Raw genomic sequence first — 17,937 nt, forward strand, 5'->3', positions numbered from 1 at the left:
TTCAGAATTGTATAATTACCAGTGTCACCGATATAGTTTAATTTTAGTATTTAGTCTTTAGTGTACATGTACATATATATTATTTTTTGTTTTAGTGTACCACATCAATGGCTACCTATTTAGTTATGCTTATGCAGTTTCGTTTATCTTTGATGAGAAACGCTGCTATAGCAGCCAGAAAAGCAGCTATTTTAAACGCAACTCTAGCAGAAAATGCGTCACATTAGATAAAAATCTCTAATCACAATATAGTACTTATTCTAAGGTAAAAGCCACGCACTTTTTTAATAAGTTCTTTATTGCTGCTTGTCAATAAATATTTTAACAGAAATTGTATCGTCTTTTTTGTGATCCATAATCACAATTTACTTCACCATAATTTATAATATTTATCACCGTTTAACTAGTTTCTCCATAATTAACTAGTTAGTTTCTTGAGAAATATCAAAACCAGTGAAACATTTTGAAACTTTTAAAGTAAATGGGATTATGGTGGAAGAAATACAAAAAAAATACTAGATTGTACATATATATTTAGTTGAATATATTATTTAAAACATATAATGGCATTGGTAAAAGTCTGGAAAGACTATTCACACCTGTAAGTTTAAATTAGAAGAAGATACAACCGTGAACTCAAATGACACATCAAGATTAATGGAATGGGAAAACATGATAGTAATAGAAAAAATAAAAAGTTATAAAAGCAACAAAAAGAAGTAAAAACGAAAAGGCTGTATGGGGAAGATAGAATAGAACTAGAAGTTATAAAACGGATAGGCGCGGAATCCATAGACTGGTTCTGGATCATATGCAATGCTGCATTAAAGGAAAATAAAATAGGTACAAAAAGATTGAGAAAATAGTCGTATTTTAGATTTATAAGAAAGGGGATAGAACCAACTAGGAGAAATATAGAGCAATATGCCTCTAAGTGGCATTTAAAATATATACTAAAATAATAATTATGGACATATAAATAATAGAGAATAAATTATAAGCCGAAAACAGACAATAAAGAATATTTTTTATACTGAGAAACATAGAACGATAATTGGAGACAGTGGAGGGCCTAATACTAGCATCAATAGACCTAAAAGCTATATTTGATACAATAGATAGAAAAATACTTGAAAAAAATGCTTAAAAGAATGAAAATACAAATCAAGGGAGAAGGAGGACCCTTTAACCTTTCGCTGCTTGCGTCCAGTTTTAAAACATAAGTACTCTCATGCAGACACAGTACACGAACACAGTGGAAGCGGTTTAAACTTACGGTCAATCCGCGTGAACCCGCTTTTATACGTTTCCGAAATGAATGCACGTTTTTAAATGTACATGTACATATTACGTTCATTTAACCCGCCTTGTCGCTTTTACTCGAATGAGAAATTAGTTAATTTCCGCTTTTTATCGCGCGGGTTTAATGTTTGTACAATGAATAAGGAGGCATTGATTGCTACCGTTTTTGAAAGACCCCCTATTTGGGACACTAGGGATAACGATATTTCACTTTCTTTCATTATCTTATTTTAATTTTGGAAATATATGATAATATTCTCCATAAATTATTCTTTCGCGATTAAGAAAATGTATACCAACTTTTTTTCTTTTCAGTTTAGTCAAAACAGAATCAAAAGCAACCATACCGTCATAAGAAGACAAAATTTTGCTATAAGTTATAGACCCAACTGACAAAGGACCAGGCAACACTCCTTATGGAAAAGTGGTCCCGGTCAAAGTTGATGAAAGTTTGGTCAATGATACTTCTTGATGTGTAGAATAAAAAAGTCCATGGCACCTAGGTCTGAATAACTACTATTCTCGAGTTACAGCCTTCTGAAGTTATTGGATTCGGGTGCTTCCTTTTACGTTAAGTGCACTAATTTACGGTCAAGTGAATGAAAATATTTATTATTAGAAGAAGAGAAACTCATGTCCTTCATACATACTTGCGTGTTGTATATGAATTTGTGGTCAAAAATAGTTGGATCGTATTTTAGTCTTCAGAAAACCTCCGAAAAGTCTTCAGAAAACTAAAGAAGTGCGTTATAAAATGTGCTGCTGATCGATAATATAAGCATTATCATATTTTCATGAATGCTTCTCAGTTATGCAATACCAGCAAAACTGGAGTTCGGCTTTATCTTTAGAAAACTACTGAACAGTTGCGGATCTAGGGGGGATATGGGTAATTCCACCGGTAACATGTTCCAGAATTAATGAAATAACTTTATTTAACGAAAATGAACGAGATGGAGCCATCAAAACATATTTATAACCAAAGAGCGGATAGTGTGACGAAAATACGTAAGCTCAGAGCACGGGCGCCCATATAAAAATTTTTAGGGGAGTGGAAAACGTGAAGGTGTTGCACATTATATTTTGTATACTTTAAATAACCATATATAATTCAAAGCACCCGGAAAGCCAGGGGGTTCACGGCCCCCCTGCCCATGGGTAAGGGCGCCCATGGCCCAGAGTACGATTTAAGGATCAGAGAAGATGAGTTACGGGTGTTAAGAGTACGAAATTGGAAAACCAAGGCGGAGGATAGAACGGAATGGAAGCTGATTCTCGAACAGACCGAGGTCCACCAGGGGTTCTACAGCCAATGATGATGAGCTTTTTAATACAAAATATTATGGAGAATAATTTTGTAGGGTTATTTTTATAACAACTATAATATTCATGCTTAGGTATAATCATACAGAAGAAATGGTCAATGGAGAAGACTTCATAATCATGATTTTGCTAACTTTCCTGTTTTCGACTTAGACTACCTAAAAGACCTTACGATTGGGATATATCAAATTAAACTGTCAAATCTTACATACAAGATAAAATAATAAGAGAAAATGACGAAGAGTTTCAAATTGATGAGAATATGGATGAACCGGGATTCATGAGAGTTCGAATATTTTCTAGGTTTCGGCAAGCTACAAAACATCAAGTATTCATTTCCTATACGGTTGATGAAGATGAGCCTGTAGAAGAACAGATTAACGGGTACTACTGTACCTGTCAATCTGGTGCGAGAACTGTAGGTACTTGTGCTCATATCACCAGTGTGTTACGGTTTTTAGGCTTTGCAAGACATCAACCCAATGTTAAGTACCTGATAGGTCGTTAGTTTACACGACATATGATGCATCTAACCGAAATCAGCAAAATGTTAACATTCGAATAGTCGAAGATGATTTAAACCCGATTTTTCCATAGACAATTGTAATTAATATTTAGCATTTACAAACTACCATTTACTTTGTTTTTTTTTGTATTGAAATCAAGTCCATGTTCTCTACCTGTCTTATATCTGATATGCGGCACAAGTTTCATGTCAACTAATGTATTCTTTTATGTTTCAACAATTTTTCCTTTAATTATTCTGGAATATGTTACGAGTGGAATTACCCCCATCTCCCTAGATCGACCACTGTTCAGTAGTTTTCTAAAGATAAGGCGGAACTGTAGTTTTGCTGGTATTCCATAACTGAGAAGCATTCATGAAAACATGATAATGCTTATATCGATCTAGCAGCATATTTTATACCGCACTTCTTTTAGTTTTCTGAAGACTTTTCGGAGGTTTTCTGAAGACTAAAATACGATCCAACTATTTTTGACCACGAATTCATATACAACACGCAAATATGTATGCGGAACATGAGTTTCTCTTCTTCTAATAATACATATTTTCTTTCACTTGACCGTAAATTAGTGCACTTAACGTAAACCGAGCACTCGAATTCAATAACTTCAGAAGGCTGTAACTCGAGAATAGTAGTTATTCAGACCCAAGTGCCATGGACTTTTTTAATCTACACATCAAGAAGTATCATTGAACAAACTATCATCAAATTTGACCGGGACCACTTTTCCATAAGGAGTGTTGCCTGGTCATTTGAACGATTTCTTTCGCTTTTACCCGTCTTCACTGTATTACCGTTTACGTGCGCAACAACCGCTCAGATTCGCGCGGTTTGCCCGTAAGCGGAAACCGCTTCCACTATGTCCCCTTTTACAAAAGGCCTGTTTTTTTTCCCATATTTTCTCAGAGTTAAATCGGCCAGATTTGAAAACTCCTGATAGATATTATAATAACCCAATCAAAGCCTTGTTTTCTATTAAATTTGTGTTTTTGGCATCTCTTTCACGTTGATGACTGGTTTACTTGAATGTGTTTCTTTGTGCACTTAACAATTCCATTAAACATGGTATCAGAAAAAAAAGGAGTTCCAAATTTCTAACTCCGTTTTCAAATTCTTTAGTGACATTTTTACACCAGACAGATGTTTTATTAAGTTCTCTACCTTAAGGTGATACAGTAGCGATCAACAGGTAGCAAAAAGGCGTTCCAAGATTGCGGCTGTAATTTTGAATATTTTTTCGAGATATTTGGCACACCTATTCGTACTATTATAAAGAATGGCGGTACAGAGCCCAATTTGAAAAATATAGTAGTATGTGGAAATTACCCTGTAATTAAATACAATATTAAAAAAACGAGCCTGTACCGCCATTAAGAACAAAAAAATACACTTTCTTCAAATAAATTTTTTATCCGATACCTAGATTTTTGTCATTTTGGAACTACTAAAATTTTTTATTTCATTAGTAGTTCCAAAATGACACAAAATCTAGGCATCGGATAAAAAAGTTTATTTGAAGAAATTGTATTTTTTTTTTCTTCTTAATTGCGCTACAGGCTCGTTTTTTTAATATTGTATTTAATTACAGAGTAATTTCAACATATTAATATATTTTTCAAATTGGGCTCTGTACCGCCATTCTTTATTATATTACGAATACGTGTGCCAAAAATCTCGAAAAAATATTCAAAGTTACAGCCGCAATCTTGGAACGTGTTTTCGCTACCTGTTGATCGCTACTGTTTCCTCTTAATTCTATGGTGCCTGGGTATAGGATATTTGGCCCAAAGTGTGTTGTCTTTGCCAATAAATGTAGTAGCAGGAATTGCAGACATATAATTTTCTTCTAAATAAAAAATTTGCTGCTCAGTATCACCAGAAATGTTGACTTCAACGTCATTCAAATCTCCTTCTTCGTCATTGAAATCAATTGCTTTCTGATAACATCTTCAGCAAGGACTTCTAGGTCTGGCCGTACCAAAAAAAAGTTGATTAATAGCAAGCTGAAAATTTGTTAATAGCTTAACGATGTCTAGTCGGACAAACTTTGATGTACGGGAACACTGGAACAGGGGAAGTTTTAACTGTGGAACAGTTTAAAAATTTACGAAACGTCATATTACAAAAACGCCTCATGTATTTTGTCGGTCAGAACATCCAATTGATTTGCTACTCTTTCATTAAACTCTCATGCAAAAATCAGACTGCTATTACTATCCAACATGATTCCTGTCATTTGACATGTTCTTAGTGTTCCACTCATTAAAATGCCCAGTTAGTGATAAACACCAGTCTGATTTTTGCATGAGAGTGTAATGAAATGATAACAAATCAATTGGAAGTTCTGTCCGACAAAATACGTGGAACGTTTTCGTAATCTGGCGTTCCAAATTTTTAACCTGTTCCACAATTAAAACTTCCCTTGTTTCAGTGTTCCCATGCATTTGTATAGGATACAAGTTTGTCCGACTAGACACCGTTAAGCTATTAACAAATTTTCAGCTTGCTATTTAGAGGAAGCAGTAGCGATCAACAGGTTGCAAAAACGCGTTCCAAGATTGCGGCTGTAATTTTGAATATTTTTTCGAGATATTTGGCACGCGTAGTCGTAATATAATAAAGAATGGCGGTACAGAGCCCAATTTGAAAAATATGTTAATATGTGGAAATTGCTCTGTAATTAAATACAATATTAAAAAAACGAGCCTGTACCGCCATTAACAAGAACAAAAAAATACACTTTCTTCAAATAAACTTTTTTATCCGATGCCTAGATTTTGTGTCATTTTGGAACTACTAAAATTCTTTATTTCATTAGTAGTTCCAAAATGACACAAAATCTAGGCATCGGATAAAAAAGTTTATTTGAAGAAAGTGTATTTTTTTGTTCTTCTTAATGTCGGTACAGGCTCGTATTTTTAATATTGTATTTAATTACAGAGTAATTTCCACATATTAATATATTTTTCAAATTCGGCTTTGTACTGCCATTCTCTATTATATTACGAATACATGTGCCAAATATCTCGAACAAATATTCAAAATTACAGCTGCAATCTTGGAACGCGTTTTCGCTACCTGTTGATCGCTACTGTTTCCTCTTAATCAACTTTTTTTTGGTACCCGGGTTCCAGGTCTATTCTAACATACGCTTTTCCAAATATTCTTGTTCCTTTTTCCAAGAACACAATATGTTCTTCGAAAGACACAATGTATGTCATAGTAGCTATTGTTTTACAAATTATTTCTAAATAGAAATACTATAATTACCGTTTAAAATGTTATAAAACCCGAATATAAAAGTAATCTTCGGCCCACAAGCTTGGTACACAGGTTGCTGGCACAATACTGACAGAATGAGGGAACGTTTCGAGAGCAAACTTTATACTAATGCAAATCAACACAATTTATCAGACTACTAACTTAGTCGTTTGACTGCGTATTTGGGAGTTATGGAAGGTTAAACAACAGTTTGATATGACCGAACAGTAAAATATTTTCAGGCCTTATAATTACTGTAATTTTTTGCCTTCCCGTACTTCGTCATTTTACTATTGCCCTTTGATAATAAAATTTTTAAATTCTGCTGAACAATTTATTATGGAGAATATTTATTATGTCTACCGTATATCATTAATACTGTTTTTCATTTCTACTAATGTCTGTATAATGCCGGTCACCATAGCAAAATTGGTCTAATTGAAAGTAATAATTGGATAGATGAAATCGCTGACTAGAATTTCAACTATTTCATATCAATAATAATTTAGTTCATGGCATTGACCATAAGTGTTATTGTCCGCTTAATTTTGCATTCTCGGAAAATTGTCTAGCCTTTTATTTATAGGTCAATAGTCATCACTCTGAAGGATTTATGAAAATGTTAAGAAATCTTTTTAAAAAATTTAATAAATGGCACTGAATGGGTAATCTTCTCTACAATATTTATTTGCTTGGATTTCTATATTATTTAAACCTTGTTCAGACCAAACACCATAATACTTTTAGAAAAAAACAACAAGCTTTCATTCCACAAACCCCAACACAAGTACACAAGATATACAAGATCAAGGACATAGACATAGACATCACAGGCGTAGCCAGGTTTTAGTTTCGGAGGGGGTTCAAAAAAGTAAAACGACTAAAACTACATAAAATAACCTTTATATTCATAATAAAAATTTGAAATATGTTAATATCTTAACTTTTTGGGGAGGGTTTGAACACCCCAACCCCCCCGTGGCTACGCCCGTGATAGACATACACACAGTCAATATTCAACAGTAAACTACATAAAATAAACACTGTGTTCTGTAAGACTATTTCATGAATAAAACTGTTCAAATAAAAAAAAATATTGTGATTTATTTTTGTGCAAATTAGTACAATTCGTCTGAATCTTTGCTAAACCTGCTCATGGTGTTCACTCTGACAAGTTTTAAAACATTAATTGTGATTAATTTCACTGAATGTTTATTTGATTTTAAAAGGAAACAGTAGCGATCAACAGGTAGCGACAAACGCGGTCCAAGATGGCGGCTGTAATTTTGAATATTTTGTTGAGATATTTGGCACACATATTCGTAATATAATAAAGAATGGCGGTACAGAGCCCAATTTGAGAAATATATTAGAATGTGGAAAATACTCTGCAATTAAATACAGTATTAAAAAAAGGAACCTGTACCGCCATTAAGGAGAACAAAAAAATACACTTTCTTTAAATAAACTTTTTTATCCCATGACTAGATTTTGTGTCATTTTGGACCTACTAAAATTTTTATTTCTAACAAGAAATCGAACATACTATAACTAATAACTAATTTGGCAACATAGAGAAATTGTCACTGCCATTTTGACAAACCTGCGTCAGATTTTCTCTTATCTGTTCTGTTATCTTTATCGATATCTGTTCAGTGCAATAGTGAATTTTAAGAATTCGGTATTGTTGTTCCTTAGGAAAGTAGTGTTTTATAGTTAGGTAATATATTATATTTTTGTGTAATAGAACGAAGTTGTTGGCCTGTTTGAAAAAATAGGTTATTGCTAATTATTGTAAGTTTTAGCTATATGTAGATAGTTAAGTATATTTTACGTAAAAATATTTCAAATTATAATGCGAGTATATACAGTTTTAGGAGGATTTTTTATTCTAAAAATATTATCAATAGTTTAACAAAATGGGAAAAGTAAATCAAACGAAAAATAAAGTGAAACCGTCCAAGAAAAAGTCCATTAAAAACCGTGCAAAAATTATGCGAAAATCGAAATTTGTTTCGCTTCACAACGAAAAATTTATTATTGTTTTATTATTAGATATTTCATGCAAATACCTATCTTACCATAAAATGTTCACCCATTTTGGTTTATTTTTATAAACATATATTTACCAATAATAAAATCGTTTGCTATTACTTCCATTTAGCGCGACTATGATACTGTCAAAATATTAATCTTAGATAATGTCAAAGATTACCACTGCTGCCAAAGTTTATGATACTGATCTCACGAAGTTATATTTTGTTGCTACCTGTTGATCGCTGCTGTCGGTTCTTAAATTTGCGTAACAACGAAGGGCATCTGTCGCGATACTTGAGGATGCGATGGGTAATTACCTATCAAAAATTATTGTCGCTAAAATATTGGTAAACAGGGAAAGTGTACTTTTGAACTGTGTAAAACAAATAATTCCTAGCTGAGCGCTTTCGGCTTATAAAGCCATCTTCGGAGCTATGCTACAATAGAAAGGTCCCTAATGAATAATTGATCTTAGTATTCAAAGGTTTAACTTAAGTCAAAAGGTTCAAAATACCACTATGAAGAGAGATGGATCCCATGTACGATATACAAAAAATACGTCTATTACTTGTGTAGTTTTTAATGATGGAAAAAATATAGAAAAAAACCTTGTCTGTCTGTTGAAAAAAGGTGGTCAATTCTTGCTGTTCTTAGTCGGAAAAATTGAAAAACATATGTATTACAAGCACAAAGGACTTTCACGAAAAACTACATTACATATAACAACAATTTTTGGTCATGGTAAGGTCAAGAGACCTTACCATCTGATAGTATAAGAGCTGTGAGACATTTTTGAGTAGGTATTTTAGGCAACCTGAAAATTTGTCAGGGGATTCTTCCATGATAGCGGAATACCAAAATGCCGGTCTGGCTGGAGGGTAGCGGTTATTTTCCCCAAAAATCCCCCCCAAAGTTAAAAAAGGGTACAAATTGTTATTAAAAAAAATATCATTGACGTGACTTTAAGTAAATTTAAATATTCAAATATAAAGGAAATAAACAGGCCAAGCGATTTGAGGGCGATTTTAACTCTGCAAGATACTTGCATGGGCGCCCCAGGATTATTTTCAGGGGGTGCATCTGAACTTCAGGAGATTTCATCTTAATATATACATACTGTTAACGAGTATAAAATATACAACTATGCATGCATAGCTATGTACATTCCTTCCCGACAGGGAGGTGCAATTGTCATTTTGACAGGGTATTTTTTAATATTAGAAATAAATATTCTAAAAAGACAGGATTTTTTTGGTGAAATCTTCCAACTACCAGCTGATCAAACAAATTACACGTGCATGTAAATGAAAAGCGTTATAAGTAAGCAGCAGTGTGAGAAAGATCATATACCGATAGCTGTTTGCGTTCTCTGTTGCAGCTGAGCGAGTCCGTTCGCTCGAGTAAAATAACGTGACCTGGCGATTGCCATGTTTTTGTGCCTCGAAAGGTTAGAATAATTATTATATATTATAGTTTTTTAAATAACTTTTTATTAATTTTGCAAATATAGTAGAAAAATACAAATTTATTAATATAAATATAGATAGGTACAGGTAGAAGAGTATAAACCTATAAACTAAATTAATTATGTGTCCGAATCTTGTATTTCTTCTTCAAACTACTCATCTGAGCTTAAATATTCATTCTCTTCTTCTTCGTCAGACTCCCCTCGAGACCCAGATTCCTCTTCTACATGATCTGTAAATAGTTGTAATATGTATTTAGAATTATTTAAAAATTAATTAGTGATATACCGAGTCGAAGCCTGGACAATCACGGGCGCATCTGAAAAAATCTTGCCATTGTTAAGATGTGGTGTTATCAAATATTGTAAATAATATAATGGACACAACACGTAACAAACACGGAAACATTAGGAAAGATGAAAAAGGCAAAAGAACTACTCAACACTATGAAGGAAAGAAAAATAAGCTACTTTGATCATATACTAAGAAATAAAAAACGTGATGTGATTGGTTATATAAGAAAAAATGCAAGAAAAAAGAGAACAGGGAAGACGATGCCTATCCTAGTTGAAAAATTTAAAGTAGTGGAGTGTAATCTAAATATAAAAAATAACAAACTCAGTATATCACGAGCTGAGTATATTCATGATATTTTTTACATTATTCGATAACACCACATCTCAACAATGGCAAGATTTTTCAGGTGCGCCCGTGATTGTCCAGGCTTCGACTCCGTTTAAAAGGACAGAGAATACGTAGCAACTCAATTAATTAGTCACTAATTAATTTCTAATTAATTCTAAATACATATTACAACTATTTACAGATCATGTAGAAGAGGAATCTGGGTCTCGAGGGGAGTCTGACGAAGAAGAAGATAATGAATATTTAAGCTCAGATGAGTAGTTTGAAGAAGAAATACAAGATTCTGACACATAATTAATTTAGTTTATAGGTTTATACTCTTCTACCTGTACCTATCTATATTTATATTAATAAATTTGTATTTTTCTACTATATTTGCAAAATTAATAAAAAGTTATTAAAAAAACTATAATATATAATAATTATTCTAACCTTTCGAGGCACAAAAACATGGGAATCGCCAGGTCACGTTATTTTTCTCGAGCGAACGGACTCGCTCATCTACAACAGAGAACGCAAACAGCTATCGGTATACGCTCTTTCTCACACTGCTGCTTACCTATAACGCTTTTCATTTACATGCACGTGTAATTTGTTTGATCAGCTCGCAGTTGAAAGATTTCACCAAAAAAATCCTGTCTTTTTTAGAATATTTATTTTTAATATTAAAAAATACCCTGTCAAAATGACAATTGCACCTCCCTGTCGGGAAGGAATGTACATAGCTATGCATGTATAGTTGTATATTTTATACTCGTTAACAGTATGTACATATTAAGATGAAATCTTCTAAAGTTCAGATGCACCCCCTGAAAATAATCCTGGGGCGCCCATGCAAGTATCTTGCAGAGTTAAAATCGCCCTCAAATCGCCTGGCCTGTTTATTTCCTTTATATTTGAATATTTAAATTTACTTAAAGTCACGTCAGTGATATTTTTTGTAATAACAATTTGTACCCTTTTTTTAACTTTGGGGGGGATTTTTGGGGAAAATAACCGCTACCATCCAGCCAGACCGGCATTTTTGTATTACGCTATCATGGAAGAGTCACCTCTAAAATTTTCAGGTTGCCTAAAATACCTACTCAAAAATGTCTCACAGCTCTTGGACCATGATGTGTGCTGTGTCAGTATGAAGAATGGCGGAATGGCGGCATGTAGTCTGGTGGATTTTAATGACAGCTGACATAGATAGTGTGTGCTGGTAAAGGTACTTTCACTTTTTCTCATAACAAGTGGCAGTTGACATATGACATTTTAGCAAACGAATTGAACAACTTTTCAACATGGTCTGTAGTTACATAAATCTAGTTTTTTTTTAATTATAATGAAATACGTATTATTGAAAAAAAGAAGACTTAAGGTCCAAGATAAATCAGTTGACAAGTTATCCTTCAAAAACCTGAACTCGAATCTTTTTTTTTTTTAATTAATATAGGATATAAAGAAGCTTTTCAGCTTTCCAACAAGCTCGTCAAGAACATCAAGATGATTTAGCATTGAGTAAACACCTTAAATATGAAAACAAGCTTCTTTACATCCTATATTAATTTAAAAAAAAATCAATCCGAGGTCAGTTTTTTGAAGGATAACTTGTCAACTGATTTATCTTGGACATTAAGTCTTCTTTTTTCAATAATATGTATTTCATTATAACTTAAAAAAGAACTAGATTTATGTGACTACAGACCATGTTGAAAAGTTGTTCAATTCGATTGCTAAAATGTCAAATGTCAACTGCCACTTGTTATGAGAAAAGGTGAAAGTACCTTTACCAGCACAAACTATCTATGTCAGCTGTCATTAAAATCCACCAGACTACATGCCGCCATTCCGCCATTTTTCCTACTGACACAGCACACATCAGATGGTAAGGTCTCTTGACCTTACCATGACCAAAAATTTTTGTTATATGTAATGTAGTTTTTCGTGAAAGTCCTTTGTGCTTGTAATATATATGTTTTTCAACTTTTCCGACTAAGAACAGCAAGAATTGACTACCTTTTTTCAACAGACAGACAAGGTTTTTTCTATATTTTTTCCATCATTAAAAAACTGCACAAGTAATAGAAGTATTTTTTGTATATCTTACATGGGATCCATCTCTCTTCATAGTGGTATTTTGAACCTTTTGACGTAAGTTAAACCTTTGAATTCTAAGATCAATTATTCATTAGAGACCTTTCTATTGTAGCATAGCTCCGAAGATGGCTTTATAAGCCGAAAGCGCTCAGCTAGGAATTATTTGTTTTAAACACTTCAAAAGTACACTTTCCCTGTTCATCTGTCGTCATAAGTGTGTACAAAACTATTTCAGTCTTTATATTTGCTAAAATATTGGTTTTGGTAGGTTTTTATTGGTCAAAATCTGTCCGAATGAAATAATCTAACAAATTCTCGATGTAGGAGCTCTTCTTTTTCTTCTACGGCACTACAGCCCAAACTGAGCCTTGGCCTCCTTTATTATTTGCCTCCACCGTTGTTTGTCTGTGGCTGCTCTTCTCCATACACGGACTCCTAAAAGAGCTTGTGCGTCGCTGTTTACTGTGTCCTCTCAGCGATTTCTTGACTTTCCAACCGGTCTCCTTCCCTGCATTCTAGCGTTCAGTGCTCTTTTTGATAGCCTATCCTCTCCCATTCCTATCACATGTCCGGCCATTGCAATCTTTATGTACGAGCTCTACATCGTCCAATATAGGGTTAGATCACAAATTGGTGATCTATAATATGACAAATTATATTAACAGGAACTCAAAATCGATCAGTGGACGTTAGACTAGTCCATTGTCTAAGATGGACCAGCCAGAATATACGTCTGCGTCCAGGCCTTTTTTGTCTTTGATCTTTCCTTGTAGAATCAACTGTAGAAGTTGATATTTACTATTACGCATAAAATGGCCAAAGAAAGCCAACTTTCAGTTCTTTATGGTGTTAATAATTTCTTTATCTTTTATTAACCTCTGGAGTGTAGTTATGTTGGTTGTGTGATGTATATGTCACGGAAAATGATGTAAATTGGCCATTGTCGTTAAAGACCGGGCATTGTCGTGAATGTCCATTTTCCCTGGTTATTAGCGACAATGCCAAGCCATTAACGACAGTAACCTTAGCTATTGGTAAATGTTGTAAAAAAAAATAATAATAACGACAGTGGCCAAGAGCAGAAATGGCCAATGTTGATAAATAAATAAAATTAGGTATGATGTCCTATTATTTTTTTTATATTTAAGACAGCTTTTGAAGGCTAATCATTTTGATTTTGACAAGATAGTGAACCATGGCATTTTGTAACACTTTTTACATATCTTTACTACTAGTAATTTCAGCACAACCACAGAAATGAAGCAAATAATAAACATAACGAAACTTTTAGTCTAAATTTCAACATTGACCGATTAACAACGGGCATTGTTGACATTGACCGGACAATGATGGAAATGTTATCAAGAATTTAAATTTTCATCAATACCCAGTTTCTATGGACAATAACGTTAATATCCGGCCATTGTCGACAATGACTAATTCAACAGGCCATTGTCGGCATTGACCGGTTATTAACGTTATTGGCCAGATTTACGTTATTGCCCGTAACATATATAATATAAGAACCTCAACATACATGACTACAACCACGTTTCAAATGCCTCTAGTAGAGCTATACCTCTAAATGCCTACATTCTGTAATATCGCCCTCCTTATACATTGGGCATAGAACAGCTTATTTCCAATGTTTTGGAATTTGTTCTTAACCCACACACCTTGCCACCTTGCTATTTCTTACTTTCTTCACTTTGTTTTAAGAACTTGGGTATAATACAATTTTCACCTTGAAAATGAGAGAACGCCTGAAATATTATGAAAAATAAGGTTAAAGAGAGTTAACTGAGCAACATTAATCAGCTTAAAGAGGAGTTGACGAGGTTGTGAGTGACCAGAAGGAGAATATTTCTTGAACCTTGCTCAGTCCATGCCCAAGATAATGCCAAAGTAAAATTAGAATATTGTTTGTAAAATTAAAATAATAATTCTCCTGATTTATGCGTTTTATTCACTTTGTAAAGATTTTTGGCCGGCACTGTATACTATACGTGTACCTACACATGCATTAATATGTATCACGACAAAATTGAATAAAACATAATATAAGATAAGAATTAAAGAGGCCAGCACTAAAAATTGTTCTTAAATATTCTCATTAGCTTTATATTTGCTTTATAAATGCGCATTCAATCGCTATTTTACATAAAAATCTCGTTAACACGCATTACGAAGATTCCACTTTGAAATATAATTACGTTATATGATTTTTTTTTGTTTGAGTCATTGTGTGTTTATATTACAGGTGGCACCCAGTGAGAATTTATTGAGCTACGTGAGAAAAATGTGGTTCCTTAGTTATTATTAATTTATCGATCAGTGGCCTCACATGCAGATTTTAATTTATGTGGTATTGTTTGCCTATAGAAATGACACCCGGTAAAGATTCAATTTAACAATTACGGTGATTTGTCAAAATTAAAGTGTGTGTGGTCGGTTAGTTTAAATAAACGGTAGTGTTCAGTTATCGAGAATGATCACTTCACTTATAGTCCAGGGCGGATCTGTTTTGAGATAGACGTTGAGAGGTGACTCTAATTTTTTTGCAGAAATTGCTTGGAATTAACCCATATAATAATAATAATTGAGTTATCCTCCTGCTCAAAAAGGTCCGGAACATTGTTTAAATAATCAAAATGTCAAAAAATTAAAGAAATATTCGATTTTTTTCTTCGTTTTTGAAGATATTCTTCTTTAGCGGCGAATCGATTGAGGGTAAAATTTGATTGATCCGCGCGCATGCGCACACCGACAGTATGGTATTAGTCGTTATACGGGCTCTGATTGGGTGTTGAAATTTTGAAATGATCTGTCAATAATTGTTCAATATGGAGGTTATCGGTAAACAAAAATATTGTATAATATTAGTTTTTATTGATGTGTGGACAGAAATAAAATCAAATTTATAATTATAGTGACTTTTTAAATAGTTTTGAAAAGCCGCAGGTACGTAATTATAATGTTTCAGTTGGAAATACCTAATAGTTTTAATACCTATCTATTTGGAAAATGTAAACAAAATAATGTAGTTACCTATTAGTAGGCAATGCTTTAATTTACATAATCTGATTACGAACAAACTTTCTACAAATCTTCATCTCATATATCGTTTTCTTACCCTATATTTTGTTGTATTTTATTTCGACAAAAATCAAACTAATAATTTTATTAAATTCATATAAATTTATGGTGTAAACGTTTAGGTTGTGTATATTCCCACATGACGTATACGCGAATGTGGTGCAGTTTAAAATGCCGTCAACTTTCGTACGGCGCGGTAGACGTGAAGTGGGTTCAAGCCCCAAACAAATTATAATTTTCTTATTTTTTTTATAGATTTTATGATTGTAAGTATATTATTATATAATTTTTGAAGATATTCTTCTTTTTTGAAAGTGGTAGATAAGAAAGTTAGTTTGATTTTTAAATAAAATAAGCACAAATAACCTTTTAAGTATATTTACTTCTTACTAATGAAGTAAAAACCTCACATGTAGGTAGGTGGTATATAATTTATTAAAAAATTTTTTCTAAAAATGATCCAAGATGGATAAAATCACAAACGTTTTCGGACCAATCAGTCCATCATCAGGTGGTAGAAACTTCAGATCCAAAGTAGTTGGAACTAGCTACATATTTAGGTCAAAAGACCTTAATGTAATAATAATTATGCCATTTAGGCTACAAAAATGTCGACAATAAGTCGATGTCACATTGTCGACAATATTAAGTCTATTAATATATTAAGAAATTATTAGAACACAGAAAAATGATTAGATGATTAAATAGATAGATTTCATGCTAGTCCAAATAAAAGTTATCCGAGTAAATGACAACATCGTACTTGCACCTACTTTGGTCTGCCCAACGTGTTGGAGAACTTCCTTCAGATCACCGGATTTATACTTTTCTTTCTACTACCTATAATTCCAGGGCCCCCGCTCTTCTGGTTATAAGTCCCAAGCAATTTATGTATACTAAGTTTACTTTTTTCAATATATTGTCTTTTATATTAAACTTTTTCAGAATTTACAGGTTGATTCTATGTGCTGTAGGGGAGAGTGGGGCACATTCGGCCTGGGGGCAGATTCAGCCACTGCAAATAAAATTTTAAATAAGCAGAATTTAGCGCTGATTTTTCGCTAGAAATGTAGCAACAATACATCTTCACTTTAGTCGTTGGTATTTCTGCCATAAACAGCGTCCAAATATTTGTTCTGTTTTTAAGTCTGTTTTTCAAGCTAAAGGTAAGTTTAAAGAAATTATTTTATGTAATTTAGATAGTTGCTGTCCACATAATTTTGTAAAAATTGGTTCATATTAGGTTGAAAATCTGTAGTTTCAGAATATGCATTGACATAACGTCTAACTTAGACCAGAAGGTCAAAATTAATTTTTAATGCTTGCAAAGTCAGGCGGGGTACTTTCGACCGGCCTAATGGGGTACATTCAGCAATGGCCGATTGTGCCCCACACTAATTTATTAGTATAGTTTTAGTGATGGTTTTGATATTTTTTTGTATTGCAGATGGTACGACATTACCAAAATAAAACAGATCGAGTAAATATAAGTGAGCAGCGCATAAAAGATTGTCTGCAAAATATCTTTTCAAGAAATATATTATATTTCTTGAAAAGATATTTTGCAGACAATCTTTTATGCGCTGCTCACTTATATTTACTCGATCTGTTTTATTTTGGTAATGTCTTATTATGTCCCAGAGAGAGGCAGCCAGAACGTCTAATTTAAAAAAGTGTCGGAGCAGTCCTTGATGACTCTGTACAAGATAATAATGAGAAGTCGGAGATCGACATCAACGAAACAGTTCCGAGCCAAATTCTAAGTCCGGAATATGTAAGACCTTTCCCAATAGTTGAAAAACGTCAAGATAAAAATAGAAAAATTAAAGCAAACCAAGGAAAATCTAGAATTTATACAGAATCTCCTCAAAAATAGCGATTGGAAGAAATAGAAAACGAAAAAAAAAGAAGAAATGAAATGAGAAAAAGAAGACAGTAATCTAAGAAAGAAGCAAAAAGTTTTAACCAATAGGAATGAACAAGCAATGAAAGCCAAAATCCAAAAAATAAAAGAAGTTTTTGATCACAGCTCTAGTAATGAATCGGAAGTTTTGAATCCGGCGAGGAATTCATAAAAGACACTTTCATATTAGTAAAATTTGAACTGAAAACAACAGTAGTTTACTATGTTGGAAATGTGGTTGAAAAAATATCTGATTCTGAATATTTTGTCAAATATTTGCGTCGCAGAGGAAATT

At 33.1% G+C, this 17,937-nt stretch overlaps 2 protein-coding genes across 2 annotated transcripts in view; one reads left to right on the forward strand and one right to left on the reverse strand.

Moving 5' to 3' along the window:
• LOC114327774 (gustatory and odorant receptor 22-like) overlaps nucleotides 1-331 on the forward strand; it is a 56,931-nt gene extending 56,600 nt beyond the window's left edge. Inside the window, exon 7 of the mRNA XM_050643087.1 lies at nucleotides 96-331. Within this exon, the coding sequence (XP_050499044.1) occupies nucleotides 96-227 (132 nt within the window). The 3' untranslated portion in view covers nucleotides 228-331. The remainder of the gene's footprint in view (nucleotides 1-95) is intronic.
• LOC126880921 (thrombospondin type-1 domain-containing protein 4-like) overlaps nucleotides 1-17,937 on the reverse strand; it is a 727,288-nt gene that overhangs the window by 231,918 nt on the left and 477,433 nt on the right. The gene's annotated exons all lie outside the window — the stretch shown is intronic.

The sequence above is a fragment of the Diabrotica virgifera genome, chromosome 2 (genome assembly GCF_917563875.1).
Source record: "Diabrotica virgifera virgifera chromosome 2, PGI_DIABVI_V3a".
In the NCBI taxonomy this organism is placed as follows: Eukaryota; Metazoa; Arthropoda; class Insecta; order Coleoptera; family Chrysomelidae; genus Diabrotica; species Diabrotica virgifera.